Raw genomic sequence first — 23381 nt, forward strand, 5'->3', positions numbered from 1 at the left:
CGGTGACATAGGAGACAATGGCCCAAACACAATTGCACTGTGCCCATCTTTATTCAAGCAAAAAAGAAGAGGTGGTCCATGAAACAACCCAGTGTAAGTGTGCGAGGTCATCAGTCGACAATACTTGACATAGATAAAGATACGCTCCCCTAATTCTGAGGGAGGACATAAGTGCTCTCTTTTTCACCCTCCATGACTAAAAGGTTATGAATGAAACAAGCAGCTCTCTCAATATGCCGTGCGGCGTAATAAGGTACTTCCTGTTTGGAGATCACGGGGAAGATTCTTCTGAAATTAATCAATTCTGGCCTATTAAAATGTATTAAATTGATCTATTTCTATTATTTGGTGACATCATTGTCGTTAAAACGCGTAAAAACTCTCGATTTGACGAGCATTACCCATTTTTGATACTAAAAACTCGACATAAGAGTTAAAAAAAAAACGCTTCGTCGGACTCGCAGCAGAGCGTCGACTCGTGACCTGAAAGAGTCGGTTGTGATAGTCGCTCAGCCTCGACACGTCACTGTTGTTTGCTGAGCAGCTCCGTGCGCAGTCGCCGGGTGATCCCCCTGAGAATGATCCTGAAGGAAGTCAGGTCAGTGCTTGTGTCAATCCAACAAAGCGCGATTGTGACGACCTCTCTGGGTTTAGCTGGTTTACTCCGAGAACGGATTATCGAGCAAGTCTGTTGTCGTTTTTCTAGCTAGTATGCTAACTTAGCTCCCGGCGTGCGTCACCTGGTCAATTCCGCTCACCGGCGTGTTAATGTTGAATTGCCAGTCACGAATCCGGCCATTATTATGTGTGTTCCAGGTAGTATTCCTTCACGACAATCCATCTTTAGGCTGGAGCTAATGTTACCCTCCACTGCATAGTGATGCGTTCACTGTTCCTGCTACCTTGAAGTGAAAGCAGTCCTAGAATACACGTATTTACCGCCTGGTAATGTGTCATCTCTGCGTTTTACTGCGTTATTCTTGTATATCGCACTCAAAGTCACGACTGTACATGTTTGCAATTACAGTGCGAATTATATGTTTGGACTTCGTTCATTCAAAGTCGCTCGTACGTCCCCGATACCGAAATTAATACCCCCGCTGTTGATTCTGGTATTACTGTAGTGATTGACAATGTCGAGCGATGATATTTCATGATCGACAGCTCTTAACGTCTGAAAAACGTCCGTTAACGTCTCTTAGCTGTGGCACTCGTGGTGTGTTTGGTTAGCCGTGATGCTAAGCTACCAGTGGCAGGCCTCTGGACGACTGTGGAACTTCTCTCCTGGAATTCTCAATAGTTATTCTCTCAGGAAAATCACCAAGAATCTGAAGAATATAAACTGCTAAATTTTTCTTAAGGCTTTGACGCCGTACATAGGCTTCAATATAAACCACGCATTTCAGTCGCAAACTGAGATTAGCTGCCAAATGACCAGTTCAGTTTTCTTTCTATCAAATGGACACTCTATTCCCGATTATGTGGTACATTTTGTTGTCACCTATGAGGACATGAGGCCATCAAAACACCCTCACCTCAGTAATAACAGTTTTTCTGAGCTGGAAACTCATCACTAGTCACTATCAAAAACTCCTCTAGTTTTGGGAAAGTGTTGAATTGCAGTTATGTGACTCCAGGAGTTCATCTTTATCTTTGTCTGCTACATAAATGTAAAACTCTTGAACAGAGTTGTCAATTCTGTAAAGAGGAAACAAATGTAATTAGTAGTGGTGGGACTTTAACGAGTTAATTATGCTTAATCAATTACAACAAAAAACAATTTAATTTAATTGAACAGTTTGCTCTCCAGACTGCACAGAACCTTTGTAAGTGCAGGAGTTCCTGGTCCACTGATCGCACTGATGCACAAGACACGTCACAGCTAGGATGATAACAACAACAACAAACATGGAGAGATCCCTGAACAAAAACAAACAAAAGCATTTGTTTGCTTAGGTTCAGGGATGTTTTTTGCTACACAATGGCCAGAGTTTCCACTACTCTGAATGTACTTGAAATTGTTATAAAAATTAAATTCTTATCCAAATATTTTCAAGACATTAAAAGAGCTTTAGTTTAAATAAGGTGATATAAAAACTTGAATAAAGCCACCATCGTGATTTATTGTGCTATTGTCAAATGATGCAAAATAAATAATGTTTTGTTATTTAAATGTATGTATGGGTCCATCATTTGATTCAGTAATATACCAAATTCATTGAAATTGAAAAATGTGGCTTCTTGTGGCAAATATTGTTATACCATTAAACTGCCATTAATTGAGATTCATTAATCAAATCATCTAATTAACTAGTTAAATTTTTATTTTTTAATTGAATCCAACCCAGAGTAATTAGATGTCCATTATTAGTCTCACGGTGCGAAAATTCAACAATGCCACTGGTGCTTTCACAGAGAATCCCAATCAAGCCACATTTATGCACCAATGTTCACTGTTATTCTCAGTTTCGGTTATTCATATTTCGTCAGACTTGAGTTGCTTTTCTCATATCGCTCTTCATAGTTAGATCCGTTAGTTCTCCCACATTGGGGAAGTTCAACATAGTTGTCCTGATGAACTCTGACTGGACACAAGACTCGTGTGATGTCTTGAATACCTCTCCTCTCCTCTCCTCTCCTCTCAGGGATGACCTGATGACCGCTTCCTGTGTCATTCACCTGCTTCCGTATCAGCCACTCAACCGGGTCACTCTGCCCCCTGCTGGAGGATTTTAAACATCACACAATCCGGACCGCCGCTCATCTACTCACGCTGTTCAACAAATCTAAGGGACTTGAACCTTTCGCTGACCAAGAAGAGCCATGTATTGCCTCCAGTGGCTGCTTCCTGTGCTGCTCATCCCCAAACCCTTAAATCCTGCATTGTGGTTCAATCACTCGATGTTCATGGGCTTCTACCTGCTCAGCTTCCTGCTGGAGAGGAAGCCCTGCACCATCTGTGCCTTGGTCTTCCTTGCTGCCCTCTTCCTCATCTGTTACAGTTGCTGGGGTAACTGCTTTCTCTACCACTGCCAGGATGCTGCGCTGCCCAACGCAGCGCACGACCCTGCCATTGTGGGAACCTAGAGTGGCGGCAGTGGAAATGCTAGCAAAGTGAATTATGCTGGAAGAAGAGACAGGCTGGAGGTGGCGAGCATGTGGATTCACTTTTCCGAAGAAGAATGTGAGCGAGGGGTTTGACGACTCGGACTTCATAAACCACGTGGAGCATTACGCTGTCCAGTATTCATGGTCATGACCGAGTGGAAATGTTTTTGGTCTCATAGCAACCGCCGAGCACAGTTCGGGATCTCTTTACCAATGTTCTTGCACCGAGACTTTAGCCCCCTCAAACTGCCAAAAATGTTACCAAACAAACGGTGCTCCTCAGGGCGCAGTCACTCCCCACTCGGATGCTGAACACCTCGATGTTTTTAGTTCCGCCTGGAGCAGGAACGCACACCCAGACTGGACAATCAGTAACTGCTGTGAATTACCCCGCACCATGACTCACCTGGTGTGGCTTCGACGGTGGAACTGTTGCTCTGCTATCCTCCTCCCTCGCCCTGCTTCTACCACCAGGACATTTTAATACCTTTTTGTTCTCCTGCTGTTCTGGTGCATGAGTTCCCATCAAATATGTTTCTTTCCGATTTTTAAATGCTGAACGTTTCCAAAGGGGGTGAGTGTACATGTATGTTTGTGGTCACGACACGCTGAGAAGTGGGGTGGCGTCATCCAGGAAGTGATCAGTATTCCCTGGATTTTTTTAGCAATATGAACCCTACAGTGGGTGGGGCTAGTGTCAAATGGAAATGAAGCTGGTTTGTCACTGTTTTAAAGTTTGGTGTTGAACTAATGCGTGTGTGTGAGCTGTCACAGTGCTGAGTCCACCTCCACACTCACATTGGTTTTAATTTAAATAAAGTTTTCCTCTGAAAACTGTTGGCTTTTACTTCGGAACGCAGATTTATGTAGTAGACTGTCGAAGCTTGTGGCAAATGCTCTCATTGACTAAGCAAGTCATTTTTCTCCCCTTCATTCAGTGTATTCTTAATGTGGGCTGACAGAAGGACCTTGTGTGATAGCTAATATGAATCAGTAATTTAGTTTATTTTTAAACTTGGGACTCTGCCCAACTACAGATTCTTCCATTTTGCTTTCTTCACCGTGTATCTTCATTTTATGCAGTGCCCCCCCGAGCTATTTTGGTACTCGCTTAACCTTGCTTGTACTTCGCTTAAGCTTCGCTTGTTTTGTAGTTACAGTCATCTTTAAATTCGCTATTTCAATATGAACTGCTTTTATTTGGCTGCTAGCACTGCAGTCACACTGCATCGCCACTAAGGGGCAGCATCGGTGTCAAACTTAAATTTAGGAGTATTTGTACAGTTAGGCTTAATTACCGACATTGGCAACAAAATTTGTAAAAATGACACATATTCTTTAATTTTTGGATTAAAACAAAGTCAGGCAGCGATGCCACAACAGTCTTTGTCACATTTTCAGCTTGTTTCACTTCCCGAAGTCCATCTGAAATCCACACGAAGTCCTGGGTACTACGCTCCATTTTTATGACTTCCTGGTTGCATATCCGAACTTCCACAGTCGTCCTTTCTCGTGCTTGCTGTGGCTTCTCCGAGGTCCTAGTTTCTTCTGCTATAGAATAGTGGTGTGGGTCTCTTTGTTCTGATAGGCCTCCTCCTCACTCTCACAGAACAGCTGGTCCATCCTCTGGAAGGCAACGTGACCCTTTTTACCTGCCAATGGCACAAGACAATCATTTAGGATTTTGAGGTGTGAGCTGTGGCCGTTGCTGTCGTGTTGGTACCAAATGAGAGGATGGTTTCTCTGGCGGCAGCGCGGACGTCTTCGTCTTCAGATCTCCAGAGTTCTGCGATGTGGTCCACACTCTCTGTCGCCTGTGGGGTGAAGAAAAGACACTGAATTGTTGTAATGCGGCCATTGTATTGACCTGACCCAAAGGATGTAGTGCTCGGTGGCTATCCAATGTGGTCCATAACAAGGTTCTATAAATGAAATACCGACCTTGTTTCAGGTGTTCACAATGTTAAGGATCATTGCTCACCTTCAGATACTTGAGGGCCAGACACGAGCCGTGTTGGATGTTGATGTCTGGGTCCTTCAGACGCTCAGTGAAGTAGATCAGAGCCTGCACGTGAATCTTTGGCTCAGACAAACTGCTGCTCTTGATTCACACGAGTGAGTGGACGCTCACCTTTCTCCTGAAGCTCCTGCAGGCGGCCGCCCTGCTCACACACTCGGCTGCGGATTTGCAAATTTTGTGATTGGCGTCGGCCAGGAGGAGAGCCAGTGTCTGCAGGGTGCAGTTCAGGGGGAAAAGCCTGGACAAGCTCCGCCCCTTCAGTCTGTTTAAAGCCTGCCTCCTATTGGGGCCCTGAAGGGCGGACAGGAAGTGCTCTGGAACAGATGGAAAGCATGACTTTGCACAAGGGTTGGATTGTGGAGACAGACGAGAGGTCAGGAGAGGAGTAAGTATGCACTAATAGATCATGAACTTTAGGGATAGCCATCCAGCAACAGCGCCAATTGAGAAGGTCACCTTCTTTAGAGAGACGAGAGATGTGACCCCCGAAGTCCAGGACACTCCAGCGGTTCAGATACACAGAGAGCTGGAAGATGGTGACTCTCTCTGGACTGCAGACCGACTGAGGACAAGGAACTGTCCTGCAGGGTGCCTGAACCTGCTGCAGCAACTGATGGAAGACTGAGGAGGACACTTATTCTAGTGTGTTCCTTTAGAAGCTGTTGACACACCTAAAGAGTCTTGTACCTTTCTCCGAATGACCCGACTGCTTGGCTTTCAACTTGTGAGTGAAGCTTTTCTGGAGCATTCTGGAGAAACAGTCGGCATGGCAACCGAAGGGAGAGCTGCTCTCCAACATGCACTGGTCCCAGAACGACAACACGTCCTTCCTCCTCTGGTTCTTTGGAATCACTGCAGGGAGTGACATGTCAGTTGGCAGCATCTCCACTGCATCAGAAAAAGAAACTTACGGTCAGCAGCAGCGACGTTGTCTTTTTTCTCCAGCAGCAAACAGCTGATCGTGTCAAGAACTGAGGCCTGCAGAGACATCTCCTCCAGCAGGTCCGTCCTCGCCAGGCTGAACTCTGTTGTCGCCATTGTCTGAGGACAGTCGAGAAACAGAGCTAACAACCACAAACATGAACAAGCTTCCTTTTGTAGTGCTGGCCACCCTTAGTGTCCACACTAACAGAAGAATTCACCCACTGTTTAACAGAAACATAAAACATAAATATACGTTTCCTCACTGTTAGTAATTAATAAGTAGTACTTTGTACAGTACATACTTCTATTTCCTACATGAATTTTCTATATGTTAAATGAGGAGACAAAGCGGTGACATCTCACCGGCATCTGCCCAGTCCCCCACTCACAGCTGATCCGGCCCGCCAACAAATTCGAAGTGTGTCTAAGCAATATGAAAGATGCTGATGTGAAGTTCTCATTACCTTCAGCAGGATGCAGCAGAGGTCGAGGTGAGTCTCTAAGGTCTGGTCCAGTCTCCAGTTCCCGGTGGTCAGCGGGGCGACGAGCAGCTCCTCCTCAGAAGCTGATTGACTGTTCTGAGAGATGAGGCCGAGACTCCTCAGGGTACTCTGCTGGAACGAGCCCATTCTGAAATGACAACACGAGAGACGAGTTCAAGCGTGTTTAGTTGATGTTTCCATGGCGTCAACTCACCCACTGTCCTTCAGTCTCATGCTCCCAAGACAGGATGAGTCATCGTCGGCACTCAGGTCGTGTGAGAGGAAATCAAAGCTGTCCAGAACCTCCTCGACCGCGAGAGTCTCCTCCTCAGACGAGCTTCTCAGCAGCGAGAGATCGTTCTGTGGATGAACACACAATGTATGTCCTAAGGGCAAGGTTCAAGGACTGATTTTAAAAACACGCCATAAAGGTATGCTACGCTGCTGACACACAGGGGTCTGCTGCTGCTTGATGGGACGTACCTTCAGGATGGTAGCCAGGTGCATGATCTGGTGCTGCAGGACTCTGAGCTGCTTCTCTGTGCCATGCTGGTTCTGCAGGATCTTCTCCAGTTCTGAGACCAGCACGCTGAGCCTGAAGGCCTGCGCTCTGTGCTGGGCACGGCCTGGACCAGACCTGGGTATGGCAGGATCAGCAACTGTGGTGGAGGAGTGGGGCACAGCAGAAGAGGACGAGACGCAGGTAGGAAGTGACTTATCAGAGTCCTGGAGAGAGGAAGGAGTGAAACCCCCGGAAACAATGAGACTTCTCAAGCTCTGACATGAGGATTTGCTCTTCTGCTCCTCAAATACCATAGTGGTTATTCAACACAATCAACTGCAGTAGTATTGATACCTGTGTGAGACCGTCTAGTCCCGTGTGTTTCTCTGCATCCCCACATTTGTTCTTTCTCAGAATGTCAGGCGTGCTGGACCTACAGGAACCGAGTCATGAGTTGAAAAAAGTTCTGAATGTTTATCATCTGTTGAGGTGACCAATGATCCCATAATCTTTGAAAACAGTACTTCATGATCTCTTCTGTCAAATGGTTTTTAAGACCCAGAATATTCCTATCACATACTTTTTTGTTTCGTGCTGCTGTCACATCCTCCAATACGCTCATCAATGCCATAGCGGTCAACAGGTCAAAGAGATTATATGTTGCATGCGTTGAGTTGTGTTTAGAAACTTTATCCTCACCTCTGTACCGAGCTGGTTTCCCTCTTCACTTGTGTTATGGGAGCAGAGGTTCTCCTCTCCCAGCTTTCTTCCTCCATCGCTTTCCTGTCCTCCCTCTCCTCTCCCTCCTCCTCCTCTTCCTCCTCCTCAAGGCAGACCCCCTCCTCTAGAGACAGCTGAGACTGGCTGCCTCCCAGACTAGTCCCATGACTGATGCTGTCCATCCTGGTGTCTTGGTTAGATGTGGTGGTGTGTGAGGGGTGAGACAGGTAGTTCATCAGGGAGATGCTTCCTCTGTTGTTGTGGCTTTTGGACACCAGCGACGAGAGGGAACCATCTTGGTTCTGTAGCCCTTGGACCATCGACTACAAGAGGTAATGGAAGTGTTGGAGTTTTGTGTTGAAAACGCAAACTAACTCTTAAATAAATTACTTCATCCTGCAAAAAAAATTAGAAGCTCCGCCCCTATATTGAATGAGCGTGTCTGACTCACAAGGAAGTACTTCTCAGTGAATGATGGGGTACTTGGTGCTGTCCAGCTGTACACAGAACTCTTCCTGCTAGCTGCAGAGTGACGGTTGACGAAAAGAGGACGCATCTTCTCAGAGCTGTCGAAGGGACTGAAATGAAAAGGTCAAGAACAAACATCTTTTTACATAGCTTCAGTCAGCTCAATGCCAAATTCATTTAAATTCAGAAACAATTGTTTTTTTTTCAAATCACATTTACTACATAATATTGATTCAACAGGCTTTGATGGACTTCTGGAAAATGAATTGTGCAGTATATCAGTGGGCATGTGTCACTCAGAGGCTGCACATACTTCCAGGTGACCTCCAGCTGCAGTTTGATGGTTCCCAGCTCTGTAACGTCCACCAGCATCAGCTGAGGTCTTGTCACGAAGAAGTCTGCGCTCGCGCACGTCACCATGCCGACAAGGAGCCAGCCCAGACCCTTGGCCTCGGTCACCTGATGGAAGTGAGGCTTAGAAAGGGAACCTGGGTGAGTGATCTTTGTGATGTCATTGTACCTTGATCTCAAAGTTGTGGTGGATGTGAGGGAGGAAGACCATCTCCTCTTCATCCCATGTCTGTGAGTCTTCAGAGTCAATCCTGCCTCTGATCCTCCAGCGCTGGCGGCCCAGACGCACCACCACCTGGTCAGGTGACATCAGTGACGTCCTGAATGGCAATCCATAAAAGGTGTAGGCTCTCTCGTTCTTGAGCCATTTCCAAAACATTCCCAAGCAAGATTTCAAATGTAATTGCTCCGCTTGGTCTGGGCCTGACCCACTTAGATCAGGGGTGGGCAAACTGTTCCACAAAGGGCCGCAGTGGGTGCAGGTTTTTGTTCCAACCAATCAAGAGGACACTTTTTCACCAACAGGTGTCTTAGGGGTACAATCACTCAGTCAGTCACCTCCACTTCATTGGTCAAACTGTGTGAGCTTGTTTGGTTGGAAGAAAAACCTGCACCACCACGGCCCTTTGAGGACCGGATTGCCCACCCTTGACTTAGATGGACCTATCTCCATTTGCAAGTTGATCTCATGGCCAGGGAGCAAGTTTGTAGTGGAAGTGTGAGCTACTCAACCTCCCTTCACAACATTGCAGATGAAAAAAAACTCAGTCAAGACAATCTCTGATCTGTTCGAAACAGTACAACACTGTAAGAGTTTCTGTTCTAACTCATTTTGGGTTCGGACCTCACCTCGTACTGGTCACCTGGGCAGAGACGAGCAAAGCCAATCAGACCTAAGAGTGAAGCAACACGTCCCAAGATGAGTTTGACTCTGCAGATGAAAATGAATTGCTCGGACTACCTTTCATTTTGATATGCAGTTCTCCCAGGAGGATTTCTAACTCTCCCTCCATCATGGACATGTCCTGCCGACAGAGATTACATGAGTCAGCAAATTATTTTTCTGGTTTGAAGCTTTGAGTGCCAAATCACCTTCGCATGTTCATTTATTTACCAGATCTTGGGTCATTACAGCTACAATATGATTGTAAATCAGAAAATCAATTAAGTTAGTTTTCTGACCTCTAACATTAATGCAACATGGCAGCCATATTTTACACCCGAGTAATATTTCCACAGCAGCAGAGATTTGTTCAAGTGTCTCCAGGTTGATTCTGAAGCTTCCCTGAAAAGTTGTGGCAGAATACAGAAAACGCGTTTTCAGCCTGAGATAAGGTGGGTTTCGGAACGCCAAACATAAAAATGTTGATAACTTTGGAAAAACACTTCAGACAGCTTAGATTTGATGTGCAACTACTAGAAAGACCCTTTCTGCTGTAGTGGGAGGTGAAGATTTCAGGAGAGAATGCTTGGTGACAGTCAGATATACAGTATGTTTTATATGTTTATGATTTTCTGGATTTATGTTTCTATTTAGAGCCCCAGCAGCTTTACTACTCCACCAGCAGCGGTCTGTCTGTCTGTGTTGAAAATAACTTGAAAAGTTATGGACAGATTTGGATAAAGGTTTCAGGAATATGTGAAACGGAACAAGGAACACATGATTCAATTTAGGGAGTGATCTGGATCGCCAAATGGATTCAGGAACCTTTTTTTTCTTAACATTGGGAGACTGTGTTGGGGGTGGACTGAAGCTGCTTGGTGGTTTGCACAATCTGAGTGCTTTTCAGATAGACAGAACTTTCATTATTCAGTCTTGGTTCAATGTAATATGCTCCCTTGTCAGTCTCATGTGCAATTGTGATATATTCTGGTGCTATGGTACCTGTAGACTGAGTCTGTGGCTCCGACTGAGTTCCAGCAAACTCTCCCTGGATGCTCTGGAGGATGGAGACAGAGAGAAAGCTCTCTTCATGTTAACCGCTCCTCGGCTCATCTTCCATTGAATGCAGTAGTTTTCGTAGAGCTCTTCCACCTGCAGTGATTGACAAACAAATCGGCTAAATTGATTTGACCACACTGAGCTCAAATTTAATATATTATGTTTTATGTTGATAGACAAAGCTACATCATAACACTGCTACTTGATGTCCCTGATTCACATTCCCTATTTTCCAAATAGACAAGTATGTGGGTGTCATGTCTAGAATTTCACTGACTGACTTGTTCAAATGGTCGACCGGATGTAACCTCAATGACATGCATAATAAGACCAGCAAATATCGGACCACAAGTGAATGAAAATTTTTAAACCAGCAACTTACCTTGCTAATTTGAAATTCTAATCTCCTGATGTATCTCTCCAGAGCTCTGATCTCCTGTGGGAACAGAAACATTCCGTTTCTGTCTTGGGCAGCCACATGTGAATACTAAGCACTTTGAAAACCACTCAGTTACCTTCTCCAGGTCGTACAAAAAAGCCTAGAATAAGTAAAGAAATCATATTAGGCTCCGGTCTCCAACATTCTGAGAACTCTTCCCTCACCAGTCTGGAGTTCCTTTTGGTTTCTCGCTGCTGTGAGGATAGGAAGTCCATCTCAGTTTGGTGCCCCTCCAAGCATTCCCTGATACACAGTGTCGTCACGAAGAATAATACTGAACCAATACTAGTGAATGTAAATTATATTGCCTTGTGCAAATCAATGCTTTTTTGGGCCCTAAAACTTACTTCAGTCCTCTCCGGAGCGCTTGGAATACCAGATCCACCTCATCAGGCTTCACGGACCCGACATCTCCTCTTCTGCTGGTCGGGTAATAGACTTTAGCTGTTTTCCCTCCTGATATAGATTTGGAGCGATAAGTGTTCGGACCCGAGGAGGACCTACAAGAACAGAGCGTGAGAGAACAGTCATGAGAAACTAAAAACGTTGCGACACTGACACAATAAAGATGTTGACATGAATGAGTAATTGTAAACGGGTGAGGAACTGGTGCTGTGTCTTACCGTTGCTGACCAGTCAGAGAACCAAACCCAGTGAAAGATTTACTTCGAGGCATCAGACCGCCCTCTGATGGAGAGTCGAACCGCAGCTTTAATGACATCCTGGCAACGCAGAAACAGAAAATGAATGTGAAACTGAATGAATGCTGTTGAAACAGTAACCGTCGAAACAGATATAATTTCAATCTACGGGCTTCTCTGCTTTTCCTCTGGGCCATAGCCTGACAGAGACCAACACACAAGTCAGGCTTTTTCACCTAATCATCCATGTCTCCATCTCAAACATTCTCCACTGTCCACTGTCTCTCCTTCATGTGTCTCTTCATGTGTCCAAACCACCTGGACTTCTTACCTTATTGTCCTTTTCTATCGCATATGCTACCTGGGGGAACCACTTTTACAGACTAACTAAACTTGTAGTGACACTCACAGAAGAAAGTGGCGCTCACAAACATATACACCAGGGTGGACATCTGATGTCTAAACACCACTTGAACTCCTAAGTGTGAAAAATGGCACTAAAAGTAAACAGTAATGCTGCAGGAATTCCTAATATTCCTTGAATTTTGACAAAATCAAAACATTGGAGCTAAATGATTCCAACACAAGCACAAGTCATCTGTGCACACCCCTCTGCCTTTTTAATTGCCTGTTTAATTGGGGTCACTGACCGACAGCTAAATCCCCTGGATGTCTGGTATGACGCACAGCCACAGAGAGAATTAGGAAAAGGGCAACTTTTCTGTTGTTGTTTGAAACAATGAATTATGCAAAAGCAGTGTGTGCATTTATACTACAAGTACAAGGGACTATGAATCAACTTTGGAATGTAAACCACTCTGCTCTAAAAATGAAATATTCTAATACTCCGGGGTGAACTCGAGTTTCAACACAGCATGACGTCAGTGAAAGGTAAGACAGTCAACTCATTAATTCAAGATGCCCACTTGTCATGACTTCATCCCAGCATACTGAAATACACATTCTAAACACCCCTCAGGACACAACAGGCCAGGGGTCTTCAAACGGGTCCTTCATGGGCTGGGGTGGTGGAGGTTTTTGATCCAACCAGTCAAGCACATATAGCTTAACCAGTCAGGTGTCAGCTGAAACAACCAGCACCGGACTGACTGATGACAGTCTTGTAACACCTGACTGGCACAACTATGTGCTATGCTTGACCAGTTGGATCAAAAACCTCTACCACCCTGGGCCTTTGAGGACTGGTTTGAAGACCCCTGCGATAGGGTATAGCATCAATCAAGTATCGATCAGCCAGGCTCATCCCACTTGTCACCCAAGTGTCACACACGGATCAGAAGCGGTCATGAAAGGAAGCAGCCAAAGAAGGCGGTAAAAGTGCCTCCTTAACTGTGCACTCATCATAAAACAGAGCTTTACAACGCAGCAAACCACAGTCCAAGGTAAGAGAAAGCACAAGACACGTTGAGCTACCTCGGAACTATGAACACAACAGCAGACAAGTATTTCCTGACTCCATCGTCGATTCGTATGTTTGTTGTAAACATTGACAGAACAGTTTGTGCTTCTACTACAGTGCCGCTCTTTTACCTCAGGAGCTTTGTGTATTCCAGACGCTGCCTTTTTCTGCCCGTCAGCAACTCCTTTCTCTGATTGATGAACTGCTCATGAGCTTCAGGTGTGTGTGTGTGCATGTGTGTGTGTGCGCGCGCGCGTGTGTGTATGTGTGTGTGTGTGTCTACGGCCGACTCAGATTTTTTGTTTCTTATTGACTGTGCACGGGGGCTCAAGTGTCCGAACACAACCATGTGATTTTACAGTTATGTGTTTATTTTTCACTGTTCATCAGTCTGTTTGCGTCTTGATATTAAACACCATTGTGTGTGAAATGTGTAGATTGCATTCAATACTTGTCTGAGTGAGTATGATGTGTTAATATTTACCTGTTGTGCTTTACTGACCATATCTGATGTGCGTGCATTATTCTGCAGCATGCGTCCCTTCATGTCCACTGAATAAGATGTGCGTTCACCCACAAATGCGGTAACGCGCAGTATGCATGGATAACCTTGAACCAAATGAAGGTTAATCCTATAATGTGTTGGCAGATTTATATAACAATCTCTTGGAAAACCCCGAAAGCTCTTCAAACCATTCATCACATTCCAAATTCAACCTATCATCCCCTTTAGTTTGCATGAGCTTCTATTCAAACAACCCATTAAGAACATTGAGTCAGGGTCAAATCATGTTGCTCATCCCTTTCATTTGGGTAAATGAAAGATGAGAGGCTAATCGAGGAGATCAGAGGTAACAGATGAGTCATATCTGAATACTGTCGAGTCTGTGTTCTTTCACATGATCAAGTTTGTTTTGAGTTTATTTTTCTACACACTGCTAAAGCTGCTTTTGATGAAGACTGTCAAACAAATCTGTAAAATAATGTCACCTTTCCTTCCAAAGTAGGTGATTCAACTTTGACCCCAATAACCTTGTGAGGAGGCATCTTTAAACTTTCGAACTTCTCCCCTCATGTCGGCTCCATTGCTTTCTTTTCTTTGCTATCGTCCCTCGTTAAATAGCATGTTCCAGTCTTCTCTTTATGTTCTTCTTTTGATCAACCCAATAACTTCCTGCAGTGTGCTGTCTTGTGTGTTGACATTCAGGATCAGTGTGCTTTCCAGCCGAAGACTCTAAAGTAAGTAAATCTGCAATCTATTGACATAAAACTCTTTCACACGCATGCCGCTCATTTCTGCATCCTCCAAGGACGCACACATCTGGAGCATCTGACAGATACAAAACTGCACCATCGACAGATACGATATAGTGCACACACCAAATTTAAAACATATGGCTGCTCGAGCATGTGAGCTCAGTATGACCAGACCTGCATATGTGGTCCTTGTATAGCTATACTCGTAGGGACTAATTCTTGGAAACACACCTACTTGTGGGCATCTTATGCATTTGTGTTGTGCTGGTTAAGATTAGCCATTTGTTTTGTGGATTGTTTAGCATGAGAGGCTCGGGAAAGCAATGGTGCGTGATGAAACCATCCCATCCGCATTATTATTTTGCTAGCAGCAATTTAGATGAATAAATCTCATCCGGTCAAACATGGTGAGAAAACTCAAAAAATATATCAGCGATCATGGTGATGGTATAATAATTGCCTTATGGTAACTTTTTATTTAACATTTATTAACAAAATGCAAGATACACCTAACCATATTGCTTTCTTCTTCGTTTAATAAGATAAAGTTCCCAAGTATGTTGCGATACCTAAATCTCACAACATAAAATTACATTACAAGTATAATACGGAGCAAGAATTCTAGAATAGTTAGTAATTAGCTCATTAGTATATAGTGAAAATATATGACGTCAAGTGCTGAACTTGTTAATAAACTTTTTTTTTCTTGGTTCAATGTCGTCATAGAAGCAAACAGACAGAAAAGAAAATAGAACTGCAAATGAAAAAATCAATTTTTACATAGCTACCATTGTTGTGAGGTACTACATATTTCTCTCACTATTTTTCAATAGTAAATACCTCTATAAATTATTCAGAATCCTCCATATGAAATGATAAATATTCACACACTTATGTGTGTTTCAGGAACCAGGTAAATCCCCGGAACATGTCCCTTTTATACGAGACAAATTGGGTGATTAAATCATCGTAACAGTACGAAGTTGTTGAATTAACCGGAAGTTCTCTAAAATATTAAAGCCCAGAAACGTTGCCCTTATCCCTGCAAAACAAAATCAGTCTCAACGTGGTACAGCTTTACAAATAAATCTGGCTGTTGAACAGTGTTTTCCCTTTAAGTGTTTTCAAAGTCCCAAGTTGATATCCTTCTCATGACGATGATTTCCTGCTTCAAATGTTGGAAACGTTTACTGTATTTGAAGCATTCATAGATACTTGATATTATAAAATGAGTGGTTGTAAAAATATAGCACAGCATGTTACCATCACACACTTTGACTTCAGGCTCAGCGGGACAACTTAAGGTAAACATCACGTAATACTTGCAGAACTCCAGAGCTGCGGGGAATTACAAAATCTTGTGGAGGTTAGCGGAACAGATTATTCCAAATTTCAACTGAGTTGACCTTTAAAATATTCAATGATTAAATGAAAAAGTACTCAATCTTGTTAACTCTGATGTAATTCTTCCCAATGACCATTAAATAAACAGTGTTTGGACTGTTTTGTTTTTTTAGACAGCTGCAGTAGAAATCTCCGGTTAGGACCTGGGCCGAGGAGACTGTCAGAAGAGTGAGTGGGTCGCTCGACTTCCTGCACCTGGAGCTCACAGCAATGCAGCAGTGATCCGAACCAGAGCGAGAAATCTCTGGTGGGTTTGGGGTGCTGAAGTGTGATTTAATGACCTCAATTCTGAGCGTCTGATGCGTTAAGTCTGGACTGAAATCTGGATCAGAGTTTAGCACTGCAGGAAATGTGAGGCGTGCACTTGATGTGGTTACCTGGCAGTAGGTTTTTGTGTACTAATTGTGAGTCCATCTGAAGTACTGCATAGACGTTTGACCAAACTGGGCTTTCAGCAAAAAAGGAAATCTAGACGTGTCTTGAAAGCTTTTTCCAATATTTTGCATTCTCACACAGGCACACACATACACAACCTTTGTGGAAAACCACTGGGTCCAGGTGGGTGGTCGCCCATCTGGTCGCCCAAATCTCACATCTCAGCTGTCAAACAAATTCAAATGTCCACCACAAACACAACCAGGGCTTTGTGAATGCCTGGTAGATACATCTCCGTATGTGACCCATATCACTGACATCTGACCGACATCTGTTTAGGAGGGAACAAGGTTTACTTAAGAGTTCAGAAGATGTTCATCCCCAAACAAAGTAGGGCAAAATATGTGTTCCACAAATCTGTCTGTGGCGTCCCACCGTTATTGGACTGAAAAGTTAATCACCTCATTTGTGATCTATTGGACATGATGGTGACTGTTGAAGTTAATCAGCTTAATTAAGGAGTAATTCGTCACAGTGCTCATAGGCTGCAGTGTTTGGTTCTTCTGGCACACTCAGGGATGACTGCGTTATCTCATATCAGGAGTAAACAGAGAAGCCCGGAGCCTCAGGAGTCGTCTGTTGCAAGGTGATAAACACCATGATGGAGCTTATCGTCTGTGTTGGGCTCTTCGGGCCGATGTTGAAGAACCATTTTGTGTTGGTAGGATTTCCTCTCACCATACAGCTTCATGTAATGGAGGAGTATGAATAATAATTCTTGTTTTAACTCCCAACATCTCCAGGTTTATTTGAACTCCATATGGACTTATGATCTCTGTTGACATATTCAGGATGAGTCATTCCTATCTGGTGTTTGTATGCTCTCCTCATGTGACACATCTTTAAAATCCACCAGCCTCAATCTTGTCCCCTGTACCTTTTTAAATATCTGACTGTTTACTCATCCTCGCATAAGTTGATGTGTGCAGACAGAATTTCAACCTCCCGCCTCTCAGACATGGATAAATGAGTTTGAACTTTGACCTGAAGTGTGTCTCAGAATCACCAAGTTGTGTCTGACTGGACTCCCGAGACCCACAAATCAGTACAGAGTCTGGATGAACTCTGGTTAGTTTGACCTGAGGTGTGACTGCCATGTCGCGTGCGTATGTGCGTATTGAGTTTGGGATGACTGGGACATCACCCCTCTTTTAGTGTCTTTTTTTGTTTACACTAAAAAGAGATTTCTATGTATGCATTTTGTCATTTCAGACACTTGCCTCACGTTTGTGCTCCTTATCCCTGATGAGTGAGTATTTGAATTGCACTTGTGATAAAGTGTGAGTGTGGCCACTGTGTGTGGTGTATGTTCCATTGTGTGTGTGTATGTCAATATATGTTTTGAATTCATGTAGTATATACGTGGGTGTACCTGTAAGAGCCTGTGTGTGTTATTGTGTGCTTTGTGTGTGTGCTTTGTATGTCTACAAAAATAGCTCTAAAAGTTTATCACCGTGAGTTCAGGAGGAAATTTTCTATAATAACCTCCCCTGTTATTTCAAGGACAAATCCTCAGTTGTGAACTACTAATTGACATTTATTGCAGCTATAAAAGTGCTGCAAGTGCAGCGGAAATGCACCTTGCTCAGTGTTGTCCTCATATGTTCGGTATGTATCATGTTGGGGAGAAAACAGCAGTTCCCTTTCAGGTTAGGCTGCTAGTCCTTGGCAGATTGCATCCTTCACCACAGCAGTTTTGCTGACACTGTTTTAACATGACAAAATGTATGTTTCAATCCTGCAGTACTGCCTTTTGACCAAATCTGGCACTCTCCTGTCCGTTCCCACTATGATCCCTTGATCCCTTGTGTTTTTATTTTCATCCAAATTTCAATATTTTTGTTTCCAAATCTAATCTGCTATTATCAGATTGCTGTGCAGGGGACATCTGCTGTACTCCTCTGGAGAGGCCAGCACCTCAAGTCGAGCAAGATGAGCTGTGTGTGTGAAGACCTGCGACATACCTCATGTGGCTAATTGAAAGCAGCGCTGGTTCAAGTGAGAGTGGGTTTTACTGCGTCGTAGAGTGAAACATAACACAGATTTATTTCTCAACAACGCAGGGAGAACCATCTCAACATTCCTGACCGTGCTGAACTTGACCCCACAACCCCCTAGCTCACGTCCTTCTCAATTTACAGAGTTGCTGGAGGAATGTTCCAAAAAACATGTCTGCCCCACTGGATATCTTTTTCTTCAACTGTCAGCATATTATTTGCTATTTAAATACAAATTTCTATTTATTTATTTATCGTCAACTCAATTTCATTCTCATTAACTTGAATTACATCCATTCAATATTATGTCTTCATATTTGTCATGAATGGTTAATTGCTTTCAAAGATGCTGACAAAACAGCAGTTAAGGGATATAAAGAGGGGAGTTTAGGAATAGTTGATATCTGGATGTAATTAAAATTCAGAGAGAAAAAAAAGATGATCGTGGGAGAAAACTGCAACTCGTCCTGGAAATAAATGTACTATCAAAGTGAGATTGCCGCTGAGAGAAAGGGGCGAGCAGAATCTAGGAGAGCAGAATTGTGGGGGAGATCATGACCCGAGTTGTTGTGTTGATATATCTTTGGCCGCTTGTCAACTCGAGCCGCACTCAGTGAGAGTTCATGAGAAACTGAACTCATGGCCATTTAATGGATGGAAAACTTTCTGTTATTTATATTTACTTGAATTGGGCTTGACTATAATCTCTTTGTTATTTAAATATGTGTATATATATATATATATGTTAATATATTCCCCATGTTTTAATATAGATTGTATTTTATGTTGTTAATTAGGTTTCCTCATTTATGACAGACTTCATGACATACATGTATCTTTGGTTTCATTTTATAGTAATTTTTAGTTTTCATTTGTTCCTCCCCCTTCTACTAATGACTATAAAACAAAAAAATCTTAAAATCCTTTCATTTTTGTGCTGCTTCAATGATTAAAGAAGAAAACAATCTGTATTTTCCAACAATAATTAATTTAAACAGCACCTCACCCATTAGCAATATTTCTTTTCAGTCACAAAAGAATAGCCCTAGTACAATTGAGCATGAGACTGTTTTTGTCCTATTATATCCAAAGTAAAGCTGACTCATAGATAAAACACCAATAAGTCAAATCATGGCTGAAAAACTCACTTGATGGATGATGATCCACTTTGTCCGGGTTTTTATTCACAGCACTCCACACCATACAAAGTCAGTGGTGGGGTCCAATCCATCCTTTCTGTTTGTTTTTGCCTGTGTGCTAGTGTTTCTATGCTGCCAGCTGCCCACTCTGAATGCGAGTAGAACTTCTGCTACAGCAGTTTCCTCTCGTCCCCACTCACACTTCTCTCCTCCTCTTTCTCCTCCTCAACTGGCTCTCTGTTGTTCAGTCTAGGAAAATAGTTACCCCACTTTCTCTGCTCTGAATATTCATATTATTTACATCATCTCCAGTGTTCTCAATCTCTCTCCTCCATATTCCTGGCTGCTTTTTTACTTTGCTCCTCTTTTGCATGTTTCACCCCTGCTCTTTCTTTTGAAATTGCTCTTCAAGGATCAAGGAACGTTTGCTCCTACTTTTGACTCTCCCAAACTCTCCTTCTCCTCCTCGTCTCTTCTCTCCTGGTCCGCCCTTCCCCCTCTCGCTTTCTCAGCTGGGCGTGGATCTTGGCAGACTTGGGGTACACTTCTGAGCTTTGTCTGACCTCACTGTTTCCAATTGTATTTTGTGGCCCTGAATTTGAATTTGAAAATTGATTTTGTAACATGCATAAAAATAAAAATAAAAAAGACTTGTTTTAAAATCTTCACAGACAAACAACAGTAAAAACAGGAATTTAACAAGTCCCCAAAATGATGTCCTTTCAGTACTATCACAACATTTTTTCACGTTGTAGGAGGTTTACAAGATGGAATCAGTTTCATTTAGTGGAGAAATATCATCTATAGCCATTCTAAAGCTCAGAAAAAAAGAAAAGTAAATAAGTCAAATCAAACGTAATAAAAATAGTAAGACTCAAAAGCATCCTGGGCTTGCATCCTTCCTGTTGTCAAAGCCACATTCATATGTAAAAGTAAAAGTAATCTGACAAAACAATCCCAAAATTCCAGACAAACAAAGCCATGGCTCAGATGACTTCACCAGTCTGGTGCTAGAACCAGACGTAATCTAGCATTGAATTTACTGCTTAATTTATTAATGAAATTGAACTGACTGTGAACAATGACCTACAACACAAGTCAACATAGTACAGTACGGTAAAGCAACTCTTCATTGGAAAGGTTGTAAGCTCTCTTTGATTTGACCCTCTGGAGGCTCAGAGCAACCATGGTTGCGGTTCAGACTGAGATAGGATTTCAAAGTTTTCTGTTAAATCTGAGGTTTTAATATTTGGGGTGTTTAGGAAAGGATGAGGTCAGAAATGAGTATATCAGAGGATCGGCTCATGGGGAAGTTTAGAGACAAGCTGGGTAGGAGAGACGGCGGAAACGTTGGACTAATGTTGGAGATTGTATGCGGCTCTATGGAACAAGTGACTTGCTGTGGCAAATGTCATCCACTTGATGGCTGGCCTTGTGTTCAGTCCACTGCACAACCTCAGATCGAGCCAGTCTCCGCCCTTCTGCTCCGATGGAGTCCTAAATTTCATGTTTGATTCAGGCTGATCCCTCGCTGCAGCACTTTCCCCCCCTCTTCCGTGTTGCTTCCCTCTTTTAGAACCAAGTCAATGATGTCACATGTACACATCAGTGGAAGCTTCTGGTTAAGAGTTCATTTGAGAAATGCTCAGAAGACACACCCTTGTGGATATCAGATTAGAGCCGACGCAGAAATGTGTGATATTTACTTCAGCTGCTCGCACATTTTTGCACACACATGCACTCAAACGGCGGGCAGAGATAAGGAGGAAGAGAGGAGCTCATCATCACATGTCTGCAGGCCGCCACTCCTTAAATACACACTCAAAATAACTGACTGAGCATTTGTTGTGTTTGTTCGCTTGTCCTCGCCGTCCAAGCGTGAAGTTTCGTGCAGGAATACGTTCAAGCTGATTTTCTGTGAATGCGCGAATGTAACAGCTCCATCGTTCTTCATGACATTTATTGTTGTGCGCGGAATACCTGCTTTTTGGAAGAGACTCTTGTCGAACACAGGATGTGGCACAGTGTGAAACCCAGGGCTATAGAAGGACAGAAAAATCTGCTAATTTACATGGTTTATACAGTGGTCAAGTTATTGATATACCCGTCCTTTTGGGGGGGATGTCACAGTGACCAGGATACCGACCGGAGCTGAACTCCCATGAACTCGCTTGACTTTCGGTAGAAGAGAGATGGCGACCTCTGTTGGTTAAACTACAATGTTTCTTTTTTGCCAATACTGCACTGTATTTCAACTTATCCTTACTTGGTAGTTGGACTCCTATATGGCAGAGTGACTTAACTTCACATTGTTGATGAAATGGGGGCAGAAAAAAATCCTGAATAGCTTAGTTTCACAAATAAGCCAAGGTGGTATCAAATTAGGGACACAACTGACATGACCAGAATACTTATGAGGAAGGATTTTAAAAAGTTTCCTCTCCTTTATGGGGCCTTGAAAATGGATTACCAGGTCATTTTCACACTTCAGTTTTAGGCTCTTAGAGATCTTCTGAACTGATCTCTTGTAAATGAGACATGGAAGAGATGAGAACGTTTTGGTGGCGACCTGGATCTTTTGTAAGATCACGTGTAGTGTGGTTGTCCTGGTGAAACTACAAAGATTAGATGACTCCTTGCTTGGCAGAGGTGTGTGCTCTCTGAGTGCTTTTATAGCTGATCTATGACTCATCCCGGGAAAGTTCTGAACCGTCATACAATGATATGCAGTAACAAATAATCGCAGTAGCAACCCAGACTTCGAATCCAGTGGTCAAATGTGTTTCATAAATATATAGAAACTTTTGCACTCATTTACCTGATTAGTCCAAACTGAGTTAGGACATGTACCTCATGTACTGATGTCAGCATGCCGTGTTTCCCCACCAAAAAAACAATTAAATCTCTGCTGAAAATATGCTCCTGTGTCCTCTGCTGCGGTGCCATGGCGTGATGCCGAATGCTGGAGATCAGCATCTGTTACTATAGCAACAGCCCAAGACCGGATCGTGGAAGCAACATGGCTGCCAGAGGAGAACTGCAGCAGCAGCTGGGCCTTTGTTTGGCTGCAGTTTCACATCATCACATTGCGACGTGGTGTGTGTAACTGAGGATACACTTTTTTATCACAAAGAAATCCTGTTAATTTGTTTCTCTGGGCTCAAAAAACTTTCGTGACTTCACCTCTGTGGCTCATATAGAGCTATCAATGAATCGACTGTGTTTAAAGTGGTGCTGGAAAGAGCAGGAACGGGTTGGGCCAAATAGGAGCGCCACTTCTACAATAGCATCCCACATGCTGACTCTGCAAAATGAACCCTGTCTGTTAGGGAATGGGTCATCCGAGTCTGTCTTTGTTGCTAGTGTCCATGCCAGGCTTGGTGCCAGCCTGTGCCATTGTCTGAAGAAATCCAAGCAGTTGGTGACGAAAGGACTTTTCTGACGCAAATTTTCGGGCCAGTGTGGTGCAGCAGCAGACGGTGGTGAGAGCCATGGAGAGGAAACCGTTTTTGGCTGAGCTCTCTTTCCATTACTTCGGAATTAGTTTCAAAGTTTCAGAGTTTTTAATATCAAAAATGTGTACTGATTTCTATATGACTGATTAACTTTACATAACAAAGAACATTTTGTACTTAGTGCAAACTTGTAACTCTCCTTTCAAGAACCATGGTCTGACAGTTGAAGGTGCTGATACTCATCTCTACTTCTATACGGTGAACAGGAAAGAATAACACATATTCTTGAGTCATCTGACTCACAAGTCACGGAGCGGAAAAAGGAGATCTGAATCGACCTACAGACCGATCGCAGGCATTAGCCGAGAAGGAATAAAACCAACAACCTGCAAGGCAGGCCACATTATGAAGGGTGTTTAAAGTTTCAGTACACTTTCAATTCTGCAAATAGACTTTTAGTTCTGGGTGAGAAGGAACTCCACAGCAGATTTTGGGGATGAAAATAGAACCCAAATCTGCTCCTCCTCCGCTCTGGGCTTCCGGCCAGGGAAGTAAAAGGGGGGGGTGGGTGGTTGGAAGAGGACGCAGAAGCAGGAAGTGGGATCAGTGGGGATTGCAGGGGTGCGTGGAACAGATGCAGGAGGATTTAACTCCTCCTCGTCTGCACCAGATAGATG

At 43.4% G+C, this 23381-nt stretch overlaps 2 protein-coding genes across 4 annotated transcripts; one reads left to right on the plus strand and one right to left on the minus strand.

Moving 5' to 3' along the window:
- The first annotated feature begins 485 nt into the window (after positions 1–485).
- Positions 486–3955, plus strand: LOC128760650 (bladder cancer-associated protein). The gene is made up of 2 exons (XM_053868223.1): positions 486–598; positions 2646–3955. The coding sequence occupies exon 2, from the start codon at positions 2824–2826 to the stop codon at positions 3085–3087; it is 264 nt and encodes an 87-aa protein (XP_053724198.1). The 5' UTR covers positions 486–598; positions 2646–2823; the 3' UTR covers positions 3088–3955.
- Positions 3956–4442: 487 nt separating this feature from the next.
- On the minus strand, positions 4443–19632 carry LOC128760628 (RIPOR family member 3-like). Of its 3 annotated transcripts, none has more exons than XM_053868181.1 (24): positions 19259–19632; positions 11580–11678; positions 11304–11456; positions 11121–11241; positions 11033–11056; positions 10900–10953; positions 10461–10610; positions 9537–9600; positions 9425–9468; positions 8745–8870; positions 8538–8683; positions 8208–8334; positions 7736–8079; positions 7391–7469; positions 7018–7260; positions 6749–6894; positions 6517–6682; positions 6040–6169; positions 5816–5980; positions 5585–5749; positions 5240–5442; positions 5090–5173; positions 4832–4922; positions 4443–4760 (listed from the first exon to the last, which is right to left on the minus strand). In XM_053868181.1, exons 2-24 carry the CDS (start codon positions 11675–11677, stop codon positions 4660–4662), a joined length of 3024 nt encoding a protein of 1007 aa, XP_053724156.1. In that variant the 5' UTR covers position 11678; positions 19259–19632; the 3' UTR covers positions 4443–4659. The 3 variants fall into 3 exon arrangements, with proteins under 3 accessions (XP_053724156.1, XP_053724157.1, XP_053724158.1); XM_053868182.1 differs by having other exon boundaries at positions 11121–11199; positions 19259–19631; XM_053868183.1 differs by lacking the exons at positions 11580–11678; positions 19259–19632 and having other exon boundaries at positions 11121–11150; positions 11304–11433.
- Positions 19633–23381: the final 3749 nt, after the last annotated feature.

Source organism: Synchiropus splendidus, chromosome 6 (assembly GCF_027744825.2).
Source record: "Synchiropus splendidus isolate RoL2022-P1 chromosome 6, RoL_Sspl_1.0, whole genome shotgun sequence".
Lineage (NCBI taxonomy): Eukaryota > Metazoa > Chordata > Actinopteri > Syngnathiformes > Callionymidae > Synchiropus > Synchiropus splendidus.

Bases quoted from the DNA above. Each gene is read 5' to 3' on its own strand.
- LOC128760650 (XM_053868223.1), top strand. From the start codon at position 2,824: ATGTATTGCCTCCAGTGGCTGCTTCCTGTGCTGCTCATCCCCAAACCC.
- LOC128760628 (XM_053868181.1), bottom strand. From the start codon at position 11,677: ATGTCATTAAAGCTGCGGTTCGACTCTCCATCAGAGGGCGGTCTGATG. The intron at 9,469-9,536 runs GTAGTCCGAGCA...CTTCACTCTTAG, and splicing joins ACTGCATATCAAAATGAAAG to GTCTGATTGGCTTTGCTCGT. The intron at 7,261-7,390 runs GTATCAATACTA...TCCTCTCTCCAG, and splicing joins GACTAGACGGTCTCACACAG to GACTCTGATAAGTCACTTCC.